Source organism: Aythya marila (assembly GCF_965140915.1).
Source record: "Aythya marila genome assembly, chromosome: 14".
Taxonomy (NCBI): Eukaryota; Metazoa; Chordata; class Aves; order Anseriformes; family Anatidae; genus Aythya; species Aythya marila.
In genome coordinates, this window is record NC_139055.1 from 201,858 (window position 1) to 216,065 (window position 14,208).

Below are 14,208 nucleotides of genomic sequence, written 5' to 3' on the forward strand. Positions count from 1 at the left end.
ACATGCCTGTGTTGTGCCCTTTACCAGGCTGTCTGTGGACACAGCCCTGGTGCCTCCCCCACTGCTGCATCCTTGGCAGGGATGAGGCAGGAAGCGGCTGCAGGGCTGGGAGCCGGACAGTTCCCAAGTGCCAAGGTCAGAGACACTGCAGGGGCACAGCAGCCACGGCTCTCCCCACAGCACTGGCACCAGCTGGCCCCAAGCTTGCCCATCTCTTCCTCCCCCTGGCCACAGCCAAGCTCCTCCTTGCCTTTGGCCTCTGCAGGACAAGCCCTCAGCCCTGCAGCTGATGAGAACACCACGTCCCGCAGCTCTGGGGCTCCCGCCCTTCCTCCCCACCACCCTCGGGGCGCAGCAAGGTTCCAGCACGAGGGGAAATCCTGCCCCTTGCCTCCCGCGGGGCTCCCATGCACTGCTCTCCTGGTGCACCTGTGGAACAAGCCCAGGGGCTCTGGGGCTCCTGTCTCCCCCCCATCCCTCAGCAGGGTCTCCTTCATGCCCTTCCCACCCAAAATTACACACCATGTCCCAGTGCTTCAACCCAGCCTCTCCCTCAGCATCCAGCCCTTCCAGCAGAATTCCTTTCCAGCCACTCATTGCCCCTCTTCGGCCTCGACGCCTCCGGCCCGGTGCACTGCTGGGGCTGGGCTTCCTCTTCCTGAGCCTCCCTGGCCCCCACTGTGCTCCCAGCCTCTGACCCATCCTCTGCTTTGCCTCCCTGCAATGGCACCATCCTGCCCGAGGGACATGGGGCTGCCACCGCCTGGTGTCACGGAGCAGGGACCTGAGGGTTGCTGACGGACTGGAGTGTCTCCTGGGCTGGTTGCGGCCCCACTTCCCATGCCCTCTCTGGGGACAAAGCTCCTCGGTGTACTCCTTGGTGCAGTTTTGGGTGCTGTTTGGGGACACTGTCTCTCCCACACAGATTTTGAGCTCCTTTGCTTGTGTATGGCTGCCACTGTGTGTCCCTGAAGTGGTGCAGGGCACCGATCCCTGACCGGAGGTGCCACCTTAATCCAGATCAGTGGAGGATCTGCCGCGTACCCACGTGGCCCCACACCGTATCTCACTGCCCAGCTATCCTGGGGTTGTGCCCAGCGAGGGCCAGGAGGAACTGGAGACAGCCCTGGGGGGATCCAGCCCTGGGCAGCTTTCTGCACCCTGCTGGGGGCTGCAAATGCATTGATCACTGGGTGAAGCCCAGTTAAAATCTTGCCCTGTGAGCACAACAGGAGCAAAACAGGGGCAGATTAAGGCATTCCTTGGGTAGCTCCCACCCCTTCGCCTGCTGTATCTCAGCCCGCGAGGCCACTAATGCTACTTACATTATTACTGGATTATTTGGGTGTAATGAGCTTTGCCCCGCTCAGCTGTCCCCCCTGTGCAGGGGTGCTGTGCTGCGTAATACTTCCTGCGTGGGGCCACGAGGCGGGCAGCTGGCTGCTGGAAAACAAGCAGAGCCCCAGCAAAACAATGCGTTAATGTTCCTGGCAAAAATTCCATCACGAGGCTGAGCCTAATCACAAACCAGGGAGCTTGGGTCTTAGCACTGAACAAAGCCAGCAGGATGGCGGCGGTGCCCTAAGCTGGCTCCTGTCCCCGTGGATGCCAGTAGAGTGACTCCATGGGTGTCATCCCTGCCAGCACGGTGACAGCCACGGGCACCTCTCCATCACCTCTCCCATCCCCAGCTCCTTTCCCTCTTCTCCCTTCAGGCCCGCCAGCACCAGGGCTTGGCCATATGGACACACAAACACTTCCCCTAGAGACCAGAAGTCCCAAATAAGTGATGTTGATGCTTTTTTTGACATTTTTTTCCTCTTTATTATTATTAATGTTTATTTAAGTGCTGATGTAATTTGCAGCCTTTCAGCACCACTGCTTCCCACCTCCTGCTGTTCTGGCTGAGCTGTGTGCATTGCCATGGCTGCATCCCAGGGCTTGACTCCTGCTTCGCTCCCTGCCAGGGTGTGAGCATGGGGTGCATGCGATGAAAAGTGTCAGTGCTGTGGCTCTGCTCTGCTGGACACCCTTCCAGCAGGGATGTCCCCTGACTGCAGGAGACCCATCCCCGGGTGCTCCTGTTGGGACCAGCCCAGGGTTCCCCCTGCTGCTGCAACATTCATGGGCTCACAGCTGCTACAGGAGGTCTTGGACCCCTCTTCCCAAGGTTTGTGCGTCCCTGCAGGAGCATGGGTGGAGGCACTGCTGCTTTTATGGGTGCCCTCCATTCTGCTTGGGACCCCAAGGTGATCTGAAATCCCAGCAGCTCTCAGGAGCTCGTGCCATGGCTGGAGCCTGAGCTTTGCAGAGGGGCAGGGGGATTCTCATAGAGCATCTCAGCTTTCCTCGCAGCGCTCAGCCTAGCTTCCCAAGGCAGCACAGAAGCAGCAGGCTCCAGTCCTTGTCCCTTCACAGCCCCAGGGCACAGAGCAGAGTCAGGGGGACCAGCACGTTGTCACCCTGTTGTGTCCCCATGGGTGGTAGCAGCAAGCAGCCCCACATGTCCTAGAGCATGTCCATGGGTGCTTGACCCGTGAGATGGGCTTTTACCATGAGATGGTCTCTAATCTCACTTTGACTTTTCTTTCTTTGCTTTTTAGGCCAATAATGGGCTGTTTCTGTTCCCTGACACCCGATCTGTCCCTCAGAGAATGCAGAGCCTCTCCGATGAGTGAGCTCCTCTGTCCTGTGCCCCGTCCTCCCTGCTCCACAGGGTGCTGGCGTGCCAGCTTTCAGCCTGCTGCGTCTCCTGTTCCTGGGTACGCAGTTTAGCTCTGGGTCAGAAAGTCTCCAGTCCTTTGAAATCTTTGCCCTTCAGTGGCCAGGTTGCCCAAATTGCAAGTCTGTCTCTGAAACCACGCAGCAAACAAGGCCTTGCTTCTCGGTCTGTGCCAGCCACAATTAGCATGGCGATTAGCACAGCCCGGAGCTCCTGTGAGCAGCGTGCAGGTGGAGCAGGGGCTGCTCCTCGTAGTGTTTGCGGTGCGTGTCTGGGGTGTGCTGAGTCAGCAGAAAGACCTCTGCTCCGCGCTGTTCCTCCCATGGGGTAGGGGTGAGGCTGCAGTGCATCCATCCACCACAGTGGTCTTCAGAGCTGCCGGAAGAGGGTCAAGGAGTGGGGTGAGCACCCAGACGGCTTTCCCTAGAACTCCGGTGTCCCCGTGTGCCCATCCTGCTGAGCATGGAGGCTGCATGCGTCCCAGTGCCGCTGCAGAAGGAGCGGTGGGGCTGCTGCTGCTGGCCAAGGAGGTGAGACCTGCCCAGGCCAAGGCTCTCAGCTGCTGCCATCCTTGGCAGCTCCTTGAAAAACGACTTCTCCGTCGAGTTCCCAAACAAACAAGTGGAAGCTCCACAAGCTTGTTGTTCCTTCCCAATGCTGCTGCCAAATGAGCAGGTCAACAGCAAGGCAGGGCTGGTGGAGCCAAGCCAAGCAGGGCAGTCGGGGTGGCCAGTCCCTGCGTGCTCCTTCTACACCTGCTTTGCGGACAGGAGAGTATCAGGGAGCTGTGCACGGCTTTGGGGGTGATGGCACAGGTGATGCAGTTGTGTAGGGGCAGCAAGCAGGACCGGGTGCTTGCACTGTGTTCTGGTGAGGGGCTGACTCTCGGGGTGTTGCTCTCCTTGCCCTGCACCCCCAGGCACCTGTATGTTTGAAGGAAACCTCCCAGAGCATCCCCAGGAGAGGACCTGGACCCCTTCTGCATGTGCACCCTGAAAGGGACCTGCAAGAAGCAGCATTGGGATGCAGGCCTGTGAGCCACATGTGGGTGGCTGCAGTTCTGTAGGGACAGGGAATCCCAGACCTGGGCAGGGATGTGCACTCAGGTCAGGGCCACCAGGGACCAGCATGGTTTTGTCTGCTTTTTAGCTTCAGCATTGCCTAATGTCTGCCTGAAACAGGGCTGTCGGTGCCATGACGCCCAGCCAGGCTGCGTCCCAAATGCTAACAGACCCCTTCCATCTCGTTTTTCCCTCCCTCCTTCCTGCCAGCAGTTCCCTACCAGCAAAGCCCCTACACCCCTGGGAGCAGCTCCTCCGTCATCCAGTGCTACCGCTGCGGGGACACCTGCAAGGGCGAGGTGGTACGCGTGCAGAACAACCACTTCCACATCCGCTGCTTCACCTGCCAAGGTAGGACAGGGCAGGGCACAACGGCACTGGGCTGCCAATGTCCCTTGAAGGATGCCAAAGCCACCAGGTACAGGGGTGCCAGAGACCTGGGTGCTGTCACTCCCTCGGAGCTGCACACGTGGCTGGGGGCTGCTGTGTCCTTCAGTGCCATAAGGTGTCTGCGAGGAGCAAAGGCTGCTCCCCCCCAACAAGGTGCTCAGGCAGCCACTGGCTTCAAAGAGGACGGAGCTGGCTGGAGATCTTGGCAGAGCTTGCTGCCTGCTTTCCAGTGAAAGGGAATAAATAATGAGAGGAAATCCTCCTGTCTCACCTTCCCTCTCAGTTCTTACCCATGCCACCTCAGCCTCGCTGCCACCAGCTTCCACGTCAGCCTCAAGGCTCATCCCCACCACATCCACAGGAGTCTGGCACAGCCAGGGCAGCCTGTGAAGATGCACTCTGGGCCCCACAGCCAGCCAGGCATGATCCTGCCTCGAGTTTTCTTGCCCTGGGTAAAGCAGGGAACTGGGCTGTGCTGGCAGGTGCTCAGTTGGCCACCCCGCTGCACCCCATCACCTTGTAGGAGAGGTGATGGGCATTGTGCATAGGCCCCTGGAGCCTGTCTCTGTGCTGTTCCTGAGGTGCCTTACAGGGCTGGATGCTCTTGAGGTCTCCCTGTAGATGCAGGAGGGGAATGACACTGAGGACCAGGGCTTGCCATGTCTCTGTGCATCACTCTGGGCTGTACACCACCCACGGTTCCTGCTGCAGGGAAGGAAGGGGCTGGATGCCTCCCCAGCGGCCCCATCCTGTACCCTGCTGCAGCCCAACACTGACATCTTGTGGTGCTGGGGGAGGTCCCAGTGGGCCTGGTGGGCAGGGAAACCAAACCCTCTGAGATGCCTGCAGACACCTGTGTCTTTGGGATGCCCTGAGAGCCCTTCTGGGGCAGCAGCAGGGAAAAGATTCACCTCAACCTGCCCAATAGGGCTGGGAAAACCCAATCGAGGCCCCAGGCCTGAGCCTGAGGGGGTGCAGCCGCCCTCTGCCTCCCTGACGGGTGTGTGTCCTCCCCCTGCAGTGTGTGGCTGTGACCTGGCCCAGTCAGGCTTCTTCTTTAAGAACCAGGAGTACATCTGCACCCATGACTACCAGCAGCTCTACGGCACCCGCTGCGACAGCTGCGGGGACTTCATCACTGGAGAGGTCATCTCAGCGCTGGGCAGGACCTACCACCCCACGTGCTTTGTCTGCAGCACCTGCAGGTGAGCCCCCGCTGGCACCAGGGGACAGAGAGGGTGCAGAGGTGGGTGCACCTCAGCAGGCACCTGGTTTTCTTGGTGGAAATCCTTGGGAGGTTATGGGGTGGTCCAAGCTGGAGAGCTGCCTCAGTGCCTAGCTCACTGCCTGCCCTCACCTGCAGCCATGGACCGAGCACATGGCTCCAATGTCTCCCCTTCTCCTTGGCCACAGGAAGCCGTTCCCCATTGGAGACAAGGTCACGTTCAGCGGGAAGGACTGTGTCTGCCAGAACTGCTCCCAGTCGCTCATCAGCACCAAACCCATCAAGATCCACGGACCCAGCCGTAAGTTACGCAGGTGTTATGCGACACCTGCGAGGAGAGACCACAGGAGCTCCTGCAGGCCCTTCTCCTTGGGGCTAGCAGGGCTGTTCATGCTTCCCCTGAAATCCTTTTTCTAAGCCCATCCCCTGGGTCTCCCCCATGCTTACAGCTGTGCCTTTTTCCCCAGGCTGGTGCTGGGCAGAGCTGCCCATGCCAGTGCTCGAGGAGGTGATGGGAAGGGTTTGGGAGCTGGCGTGTAGTCCTGCACAAGTGCTCGCAGGTTTTGAAGGAGGAGTAGGGCAGTCCTGGCCTCCACCCAGGGCTACAGGTCACCGCTGGTTTCAGTCACTCCCTTGGCCTGTTTGTGACCTGGGTGGGTGCTGCCACCCTGTCCCTGTGCCAGAGACTCAACAGGCTGCCCGAGGGCTGCCATTGGTCACTGCCTCCACCAACTTAGGAACATTTCTCAGGCTCATTGCCTGTGCTGATGATCCCAACCTAAATCACAGCAAGAGCAATGTTTTGGGTGGGTTTGGCCAGGTGTCACCATGAGCTTGCCTGATTTGGGGATGTGGCTGGGGCTCACAGACAGGTCTTCCCTGTCCTCATTGCCACCCCGAGCCAAGTGGGCGAGCTGCCTGGGGCATGCTGTGGCCAGCCCACAGCACCTGCAGCCTCCCGTAGGGCAGCAGGAAGGGGAAGGGCTGCCATGGGCTCTGCCTAACGCTGGCTTCCTCCCTTCCAGCTCCTCCCGAGTGTGCACAGCAAGGTTACCCGAGGGCACCATGCTTTATCCAGCAGCAGCAGCCAGGCACATGGTGCCATCCTGGCTTCCCTCCTGCTGTGTTTCCTCTGGTGGCCCTAGCACTGCCACCCTGCAGGGGTGGCACTTGAGGCTGCTGGAGTCCAGCTGGTGCCCTCAGTGGGGAGGACCTCCCCGGAGGAATGATGCTGTGCCTCTCCCTGCAGCCCCAGCACTGGGAGCAACTTAAGAACTAGGCGAGCAGCACTTGCGTGTGAGAAGGGCTGGATCCTGACTCAGTCAAGCTGATGCAACTGCTTTTTTTTCTTTTGGCCAGGGCCTTGGAAGGTCAAAAATCCCCCCAGCTTTGCTCAGTGGGCAAGGGCTGGGTGCAGAGCTGCTGGAGGCTGGGCTGAGTGGGAAGCCCTGCCTGCTTGCGTGGTGCTGCTGCGCCTCCGCAGCGCTGCAGGAAGGAGGACAGCAGGGAGGGGGTTAAGGAGAAACGCCGTCCAGCCATTGAACCTGCTGCACAGGGAAGAAGAGGATGAGGAGCCAAGGTCAGGGGTCTGAGGTCCATGTGCTTCCTGCTCCCAGCCTTGGCAGGAGCCGAGGGAAGCGGGGAAGGAAGGGAGTCTCATAAATACTGTGGCAGGGCCGGACGCGGCTTCTGGAGAGCACAGCCCTTCCTCTGTTCCGCTCACTGCCAGGGGCTTCCCACTGCCCCTGCCCCTCGGGGAGCCCCCAGGGACAGGTCACCAGGGAGCCCTGGCTCTGTGCCATGCTGATCCCAGCTCCAGCAGGCGGCTTTCCTCCTGGCTCCCTGTGGGAATGGGCAGGAGGGTGGCATCTTCCCACCAGTGGAAAAGAAAGGATCCCCACGGGGCAGCGGTGTTTTCATGCGTCCCCCTTCTTCTCGCCCACCCCCAGACTGCGCAGGCTGCAAGGAGGAGATCAAGCAAGGCCAGTCCCTCCTGGCACTGGAGAAGCAGTGGCACGTCAGCTGCTTCAAGTGCCAAACATGTGGAATCATCCTCACCGGGGAGTACATCAGCAAGTGAGTGCCACTGGCTGGGCTTGGTGGGGCCATCCCCTGCTGCTGGAGCTGCAGTGCTGGGAGATTGGGCACCTGGCCATGGGGAGGGGGTGGTTTGGTGTCCGAGCTGCTTTTCAGTAGAGGCATCAAAGGCAAAACAGCATAAGGCAGTGCTGAATTTGTCCTTGAATACGCAGGGAGCAGGAGCTGGGGAAAGGTAGTAATACAAATCCAGGCAGGAGGTGGATGGAGAAGCCGAGGGCTGGTGCCCGAGGTGCCCTCTCCTGCCAGGATCGGGCTCCACAGGCAGGCAGAAAACAAGTGCCCCATGGTAGGTGGCTCCCAGGGGTACTGTTTGGGCTGGGGGGATTTTGGCAATGCTGCAGGTGGTGCCCAGCCCAGCTCGCCTGCCTCAACTCGCTCTCCTCCCTCTCCTGAAGGGATGGAGTCCCATACTGTGAGTCTGACTACCATGCCCAGTTCGGCATCAAGTGCGAGACCTGTGACCGGTACATCAGCGGCAGGGTCCTGGAGGTGAGTCTCGAGGCCATAGCCACTTGTCCTGCCCTGTAATGGGGGCTGTGTGCATCCTACCCATCACCCTTGTCACAGCATCCCTCCCTCGAGGCCGTGGCTGTCCCTGCAGCAGGGGTGTGGGCACGTTTTGAGCGCCTTGTCTGGAGGGTGGCAGTGGGAGGAGAAGGAGCCAGGGCTAGAGGAGGAGCAGCACCATGCTGCACACCGTTGGAGAGGTGGCTCAGGTCCCCGAGACCCTGAAGCACCCCCAGTGGTGACTGGCCATGCTGAGACGTGCCCAGAGCCCCGGCTGTGGGGACACCAGCCCTAACCAGCTGCCGCCATGCCCAGCTCCAGAGCATAATAAGCCTGCCGAGTGCATCCCTGCGAGCAGCCTGACAGTTGCCTTGGAAACACATCCAGCACAGCTGTGCGGGGGACTGCAGCATCCTGTCTGCATGCAGCCTCCCCATGCACCCCCCAGGGCTGCCACCAGAGCAGGGCCCCTGCCCTGGGACAGATATGGAGGAGGTTTTGCTTTTGCTCAGCATCCTGGCCAGCAGGAGCTGCTCCAGCATGCAGGGATCCAACGGGTGCAGGTGGTCATGGTGCAGGTTTGGGGCGATTGTAGAGCTGTACGGTCAGGAGCAGCCAGGTGGGTGGAGATTGTAGTTTTAGGGGGGAAAGAAAGACCGTTTGGGGCTGGTCCTTCCTGCAGTCCTGCTCCTGGGGATGGGGGTTCAAACACGCTTGCTTTGTGTTTCTATCCCCAACATCTGCAGGGGGAAGAAGGCTGGAGTGTGATCTGGTCTGAGCGTAATCTAAAGGGTCAGGAGGTGGGAGGCAGAGAGAAAGATGTCAGAACAAAACACACTGTGGTTTTCAGACCTGCTGGTCCTGCTGTGGTGGCACAGAGAGGCAGCAAAGTCACTCCTGAGCCCTTCCCCTCTGCAGTGGGGTGGGAGGGAACTGCTCCCCAAGCAGCACTGGTGCCAGCTTCTCTGCCACCCCAGCCAGCAGCAATAGGAAGCAGTATCCCAAAATAAGAGGTACCATGGCTCTGCAGCAAGCCAGGCACAGATTCTATGGGCTGCAGCAGCAGCAGTTGTGTAGCCAGCAGCTGGAGGAGGGGGCTGGAGCCTGCTGGAGCTGCCCCAGGGCTCCTCCAGCCTGGCACACCTACAAGCAGCACTCATCCTCTGGCCCCTGCTGGTTGGCAGGCCTGAGAGCACTGCACCTGCCCAGAGACCTCTCCTGAAGCTGGAGCCAGGACCCACCAGCATCTTCCTCCTCATCCTCCCTCGGGGAGCTGCCCCTGCCTGGGAAGGCTTTCTGCTGACTTTGTGCTTCGTGCTGGCTGCTGCGAGCATGAGCTCAGCACTGCAGCAGCTGCTGCGGAGCAGCTGCCCAGTACAGGGCTGCTTGCTTAGTAAACCTCCAAGAGGAGCATGGTGAAGCCAGAGGCTCCCTCAGCTTGAGCCTCAGCTCCCCTGGGGCAGTCTGGTCCCTGACAGCACCCGGCCAGGACTGGAGCATCCTCAACCACCCGCTGCATCCCAGCCACCTGCCAGCAGTGCTGAGGGGCAGGAAGCAGGAGCAGGACAGTGTGCGGGATGTTCTGCCCCTCCAGCATGGGGTTTAGGGACAGATAAGAGGAGTGAAAGGGAGCTGGGAACCCAGGCTCTTGGCACTCTCCATCTCTAGGATGCTCACTGCACTGCTCTTAGGGTTTTCCTTGCCTGGTGCAGCCACATCCACTTAGGATAAGCATGCGATGTTCCTGCCCCTACATATGCAATGGGGCAGACGGCCAGCTCTGCCTGTGCTGGGCCGTGGGGAGACAGATGCTGGCTGGATCCCAGGGGATGCCCCGAGCAGCCACAACCTCACAGCAGCACCAGGGAGCGCTCCTTGTGTGCGGCGCTCTGCCAGGCTGGAAGTAATGTGCTGTGGCACCGGGGTCCCTGCAGGCAGTGGCGAGGTGTCAGGAGAGGTGCCACCTCCTCGCAGGCATTGTCACCGAGCTGAGAGCAGCACAGCGCTGGGGTCCCGGTGGCCGTGCCGGGCAGCCCAGGGAGCTTGCACTGCTCCTGGCCCTGCTCAGAGTCTTCCTGAGCACTCCCTGTGAAACCAGAGCTTTAATCGTCTTCCTTGGTGGGGCACAGGATGGAAAGGGCGCCTTTACATAATTGTAGGCCCTAACAAGCCTTCCCATGCTATCTGCCAGCCTGGGGGCTTTCAAAGGGGCTGGAGCTGCACGGCCAGGCATGAATGATTAATGAGGCTATGAGGGACTCCAAGTGGTAACAAACGGGTCCTGCCACCCGTAGCCTCTGCCAGCCTTTATGAGTTGTAATAGTAAGCAGTATAAAGCAAGCAGGGCTTGCACACAGTTTTGGAGAGGAGCGGTGGGTGCTGGGGACATGGGGTGTCCGTTTGCACGATGGGGAGCAGCCGGCCCCACTGCGTTCCTGCAGCGCTTCCCTCCCAGCCTGGTCCAACCCAAAGCAGCAGCACTTTTCCCATATACAAAAAGGCGTTTGTGTTATTTTTTCCCTTAGTGTCAGCACACTGAGCCACAGGGGGACACCAAGAGGGTCTGAGAGCACCGAGCTCACCTTGCTGCAACACATCCCTTACCAGGGGCCCATGTCTGCAGCCACTGGGAAATGTGGGGCTGGGACTGCAGGCGTGCTAGCCCATGGTGTTTTAGGAGCTGGGGTTTAGCTGGGTTGTTTTCAGTCTCTTTTCCACGTGTTTATATCTGTCTCTGGTCAGCACAGCCCCATGTGATGGTGGGTCCTTTTTAGCATAGACCAGAGGGGAAAAGCCCCTGGCTGCCATCCACACCCTGTGGGGATTGGTTCCCTGCTGATTTTGTGGGCAATCACCACTTTCCTGGTGGCTGCTCTCACTAATCTTCACAGCAGATTTTCATATTGATCCTTCCCGTTTCCAACTGTTTCCAGCCACCTCTATCATCACCATTCCCTCTGTCAGCCAGAGCCTCATCTTCCCTCTGGCACCCTGAATTATCCTCCACTCTCTCTTGAGTTATTGCAGGAGTAAAACGTCCTTTGGGGCTGTGCTCTGACTCCTCCTAGCCCCAAGCTGGTTCCTTCCTCCCAGCTCCAGAGCCTAGAAAATGAGCCTATATCTGAAATGCTAGGTGTGGAGGCAAGCTACCAATAAAACCCCTGGTTGCTGTGAAAGAGCAGGGGAAGCAGCCCAGCTCCGGCTCAGCTTTGGGACCCCCCGGCTCTGCTAGCCTCTGGTTTTGGGCTTCCAGTCCAGCCCTAAGCCTGCCAGATTGGGGCTGTTTCTGGATGAATGGCTTCCACCGCATCCTGCCTTGCTCAGGGCCCTTTCTCCTTGCAGGCAGGAGGGAAGCACTACCACCCTGCCTGTGCCAGGTGTGTGCGCTGCCACCAGATGTTCACGGAAGGCGAGGAGATGTACCTCACAGGTAGGAACCCCGCTGTGCTGGCAAGGGATGTTCCCTGGTCCAGGGGAGGTGGCCCGGGACCCCATCCCATCCACTCCGTCTGCCTCTTGCCCAGGTTACGCCAAGAGCAGCACCGCAGGGGTGAGGTTGTCGCCCAGCCTGGCCACTGGCTTGGTGTCAGAGCAGCTCGTCCCTGCCCTCAGCCACCTTAAGGTCTGGCTCCTGTGCAGGGTTTGGTTCCTCTCCATAACCTGTGCTTGCCCATCATCCCAAATCACTGATTGCCACATGGGTGGTGAAGGGACTGTTGTGCACAGCGAGAGCCAGGGTGTGGGTCTCAGGAAAACCCCCATTGTGGGCAGCAGGGACAGCATGCTCAGGTGTCCCCCTGGGGCACAGCCACCCCCAGAAGCTGTCCCTGCAGTGTGCAGGACTTGCACACCTCGAGCACCAGTGCAGCTCATGCACCAACGCATTTCTTGCTCAGTGCAGTTGGGGGGAGCACAGACACATCCCCCTGGGGGACAGCAGGCTCTGGGACAGTGTTGCAGATGACAGGGCTTAGGGAACGCAGGGACAAGACAGGACAATCTCTAACTGGGGGTGCAGGCTGTGCACGGAGCTCAAACACTTTCCCTTTGCACTTCAGGCTCTGAAGTGTGGCACCCCATCTGCAAGCAGGCAGCCCGAGCAGAGAAGAAGCTGAAGGTAGGTGGCAAGGTGAGGGGTCTCTCCCAGAGGTGGCACATCCCAGGTGATGCCACCCTCAAGTCCTGGTTCCTGCTGCAGTAGTGTCCCAGCCCAGTGTGGTTCCTGAGCCTGTGCGAGCCCCGTCCCCACTGTCAGGGGGACAGTGTTGGGTACAGCAGCCCCTCTCCTGCCCCACATCCCCTGAAAAGGTCATGGGTAGTGGGTGGGGGATGCCCCTGCAGGAAGACTCAGCCCCAGCACGAGCACTGTTCGCTGCCCCCACTGCCCTGCCCGGGCTGGGCTCTGCCTGGGCTCTCACCTGCCCTCACTCTTCTGTCCCCACAGCACAGAAGGACATCAGAAACCTCCATCTCGCCCCCTGGGTCCAGCATCGGCTCCCCTAACAGAGTCATCTGCGTAAGTACAGCTCTGCTCTCAGCCCCACAGGGCAGCACTGTGACCATAGATTTGGGGTGACTCAGGGAGGGGGAGACAGTTCCACAGCAGCATGGAGGAGTTGTGTCCCCTTGCCCCATTGGCACAGAGTGGAGCACTCAGAAGGACGCTGTCCCGCTGTCCCCTCATCCCAGCTCCTCTGCCCCATCCCGCTGCTGCCTCTTGGCTGCCTCTGCTCACCTCTCGCCCCTGCTGTGGTGGTGCTGGGGCTCTGTACGCTTGTGCCAGCTCTGCACTGTGTGCTCCAGCCTCCCCTTCCCTCTTCTTCTCTCCCTTTCCATCTGTCGTGGTTTAACCCGGCCGGCAGCTAAACACCACACAGCCGTTCGCTCACCCTCCCCCCTTCCCTCTCTGGGATGGGGGAGAGAAATGGGAAAGCGAGGCCTGTGGGTTGAGGTAAAGACAGTTTATTAAGACAGGAAAATAATAATAACAATAATAATAATAACAATAATGATGATAATAGTACTACTACTAATAATGTGTACGAACAAGTGATGCACAATGCAATTGCTCACCACCCACTGACCAATGCCCAGCCTAACCCCGAGCAGTCCAGCCCCCCCACCCTGGCCACTCAGCCCTATCTTTTGTTCAGCATAACCCCAGATGGGATGGAATACCCCTTTGGCTAGTTTGGGTCAGCTGTCCTGGGTCTGTCCCCACCCAGCTCCTGCTGCACCCCCAGCCTGCCTGCTGGCAGGACAGAGTGAGGAGCTGAAAAATCCTTGTCTTGGTATAAGCACTGCTCTGCAACAATTAAAACATCAGGTGTTATCAGCACTCTTCTCATCCTAATCCAAAACATAGCACCCTACCAGCTACTAGGAGGAAAATTAACTCTGTCCTAACTGAAACCAGGACGCTGTCTCTCTGTCTCTCCCTCTCCCTAGGCTAAAGTGGATAATGAGATCCTTAATTACAAAGACCTGGCAGCTCTTCCCAAGATAAAAGCCATCTATGAAGTGCAGCGTCCTGACCTCATTTCATACGAGCCCTATCACAGATACACGTCGGATGAGACACTGGAGAGATATAGCTATGGGGAGGTACTGAGAGCCCAGACATGCCCAGAGCCAGACCCTGGTCTGGGGACATGGTGTGGGGCTTCACCCGAGTCTCCAGGAGCCCTGCGGAGAGGCAGGACAAGGGGGGACCTGTCCCCAGGGGAGCAGAGATCACCCTCAGTGAGGTGGTAGGGAACTCTCTATGGCAGTCACGAGCAGGAGGGCATGGTGTGGGCTCGCATCCTGCCAGGGTGCAGGGACAGACTGCCAAAAGGGCAATGAGTCTGTTCTCACTGTGACATGGGGAAAACGAGCCACTGTGTGGCCCTGCTGTCACCGCTCCCATTACTCACGCACTGTCTCTGTCTCTCCTCTCTACCTCCCGCTGCCTCCAGTCCCTGGGGACCCTCTCCCCGTACTCGCAGGTAATGTCACCACGGGGACTGACACTGCTGGGGCTCCACTCAACATCCCCTGCCAAGTGCTGGCCAAAGGTGGGGGAATGGGGGAACCCCATCCCTTAGGGCTGCTTCTGCCCAGCCCCTGGGCTCTGCTGCCCATGTTTCAGTGAGCAGCCTGGGGACATCCTGCAGCCCCCACAGGACACGTGTGCATGCCAGCATCCTTGGCCACGGGGTGCC

At 59.4% G+C, this 14,208-nt stretch overlaps 1 protein-coding gene across 16 annotated transcripts in view; it reads left to right on the top strand.

The window, feature by feature from the left end:
• The window catches only part of ABLIM3 (actin binding LIM protein family member 3), a 42,084-nt gene that overhangs the window by 20,774 nt on the left and 7,102 nt on the right, over positions 1–14,208 (top strand). For 12 of the 16 annotated variants that reach the window (XR_014318495.1, XR_014318496.1, XR_014318497.1 and 9 more), the window contains exons 2-11: positions 3,994–4,134; positions 5,195–5,378; positions 5,587–5,699; positions 7,348–7,474; positions 7,894–7,987; positions 11,348–11,435; positions 12,064–12,122; positions 12,450–12,521; positions 13,454–13,609; positions 13,963–13,992. Coding sequence is in view for 2 of the 16 variants with exons in the window: in XM_082771980.1 (XP_082628106.1) it covers positions 3,994–4,134; positions 5,195–5,378; positions 5,587–5,699; positions 7,348–7,474; positions 7,894–7,987; positions 11,348–11,435; positions 12,064–12,122; positions 12,450–12,521; positions 13,454–13,609; positions 13,963–13,992 (1,064 nt within the window). In the remaining 14 variants the exon portion in view is untranslated. The remainder of the gene's footprint in view (positions 1–3,993; positions 4,135–5,194; positions 5,379–5,586; positions 5,700–7,347; positions 7,475–7,893; positions 7,988–11,347; positions 11,436–12,063; positions 12,123–12,449; positions 12,522–13,453; positions 13,610–13,962; positions 13,993–14,208) is intronic. The other 4 variants (XR_014318507.1, XR_014318505.1, XR_014318508.1 and 1 more) reach the window with 4 other exon arrangements.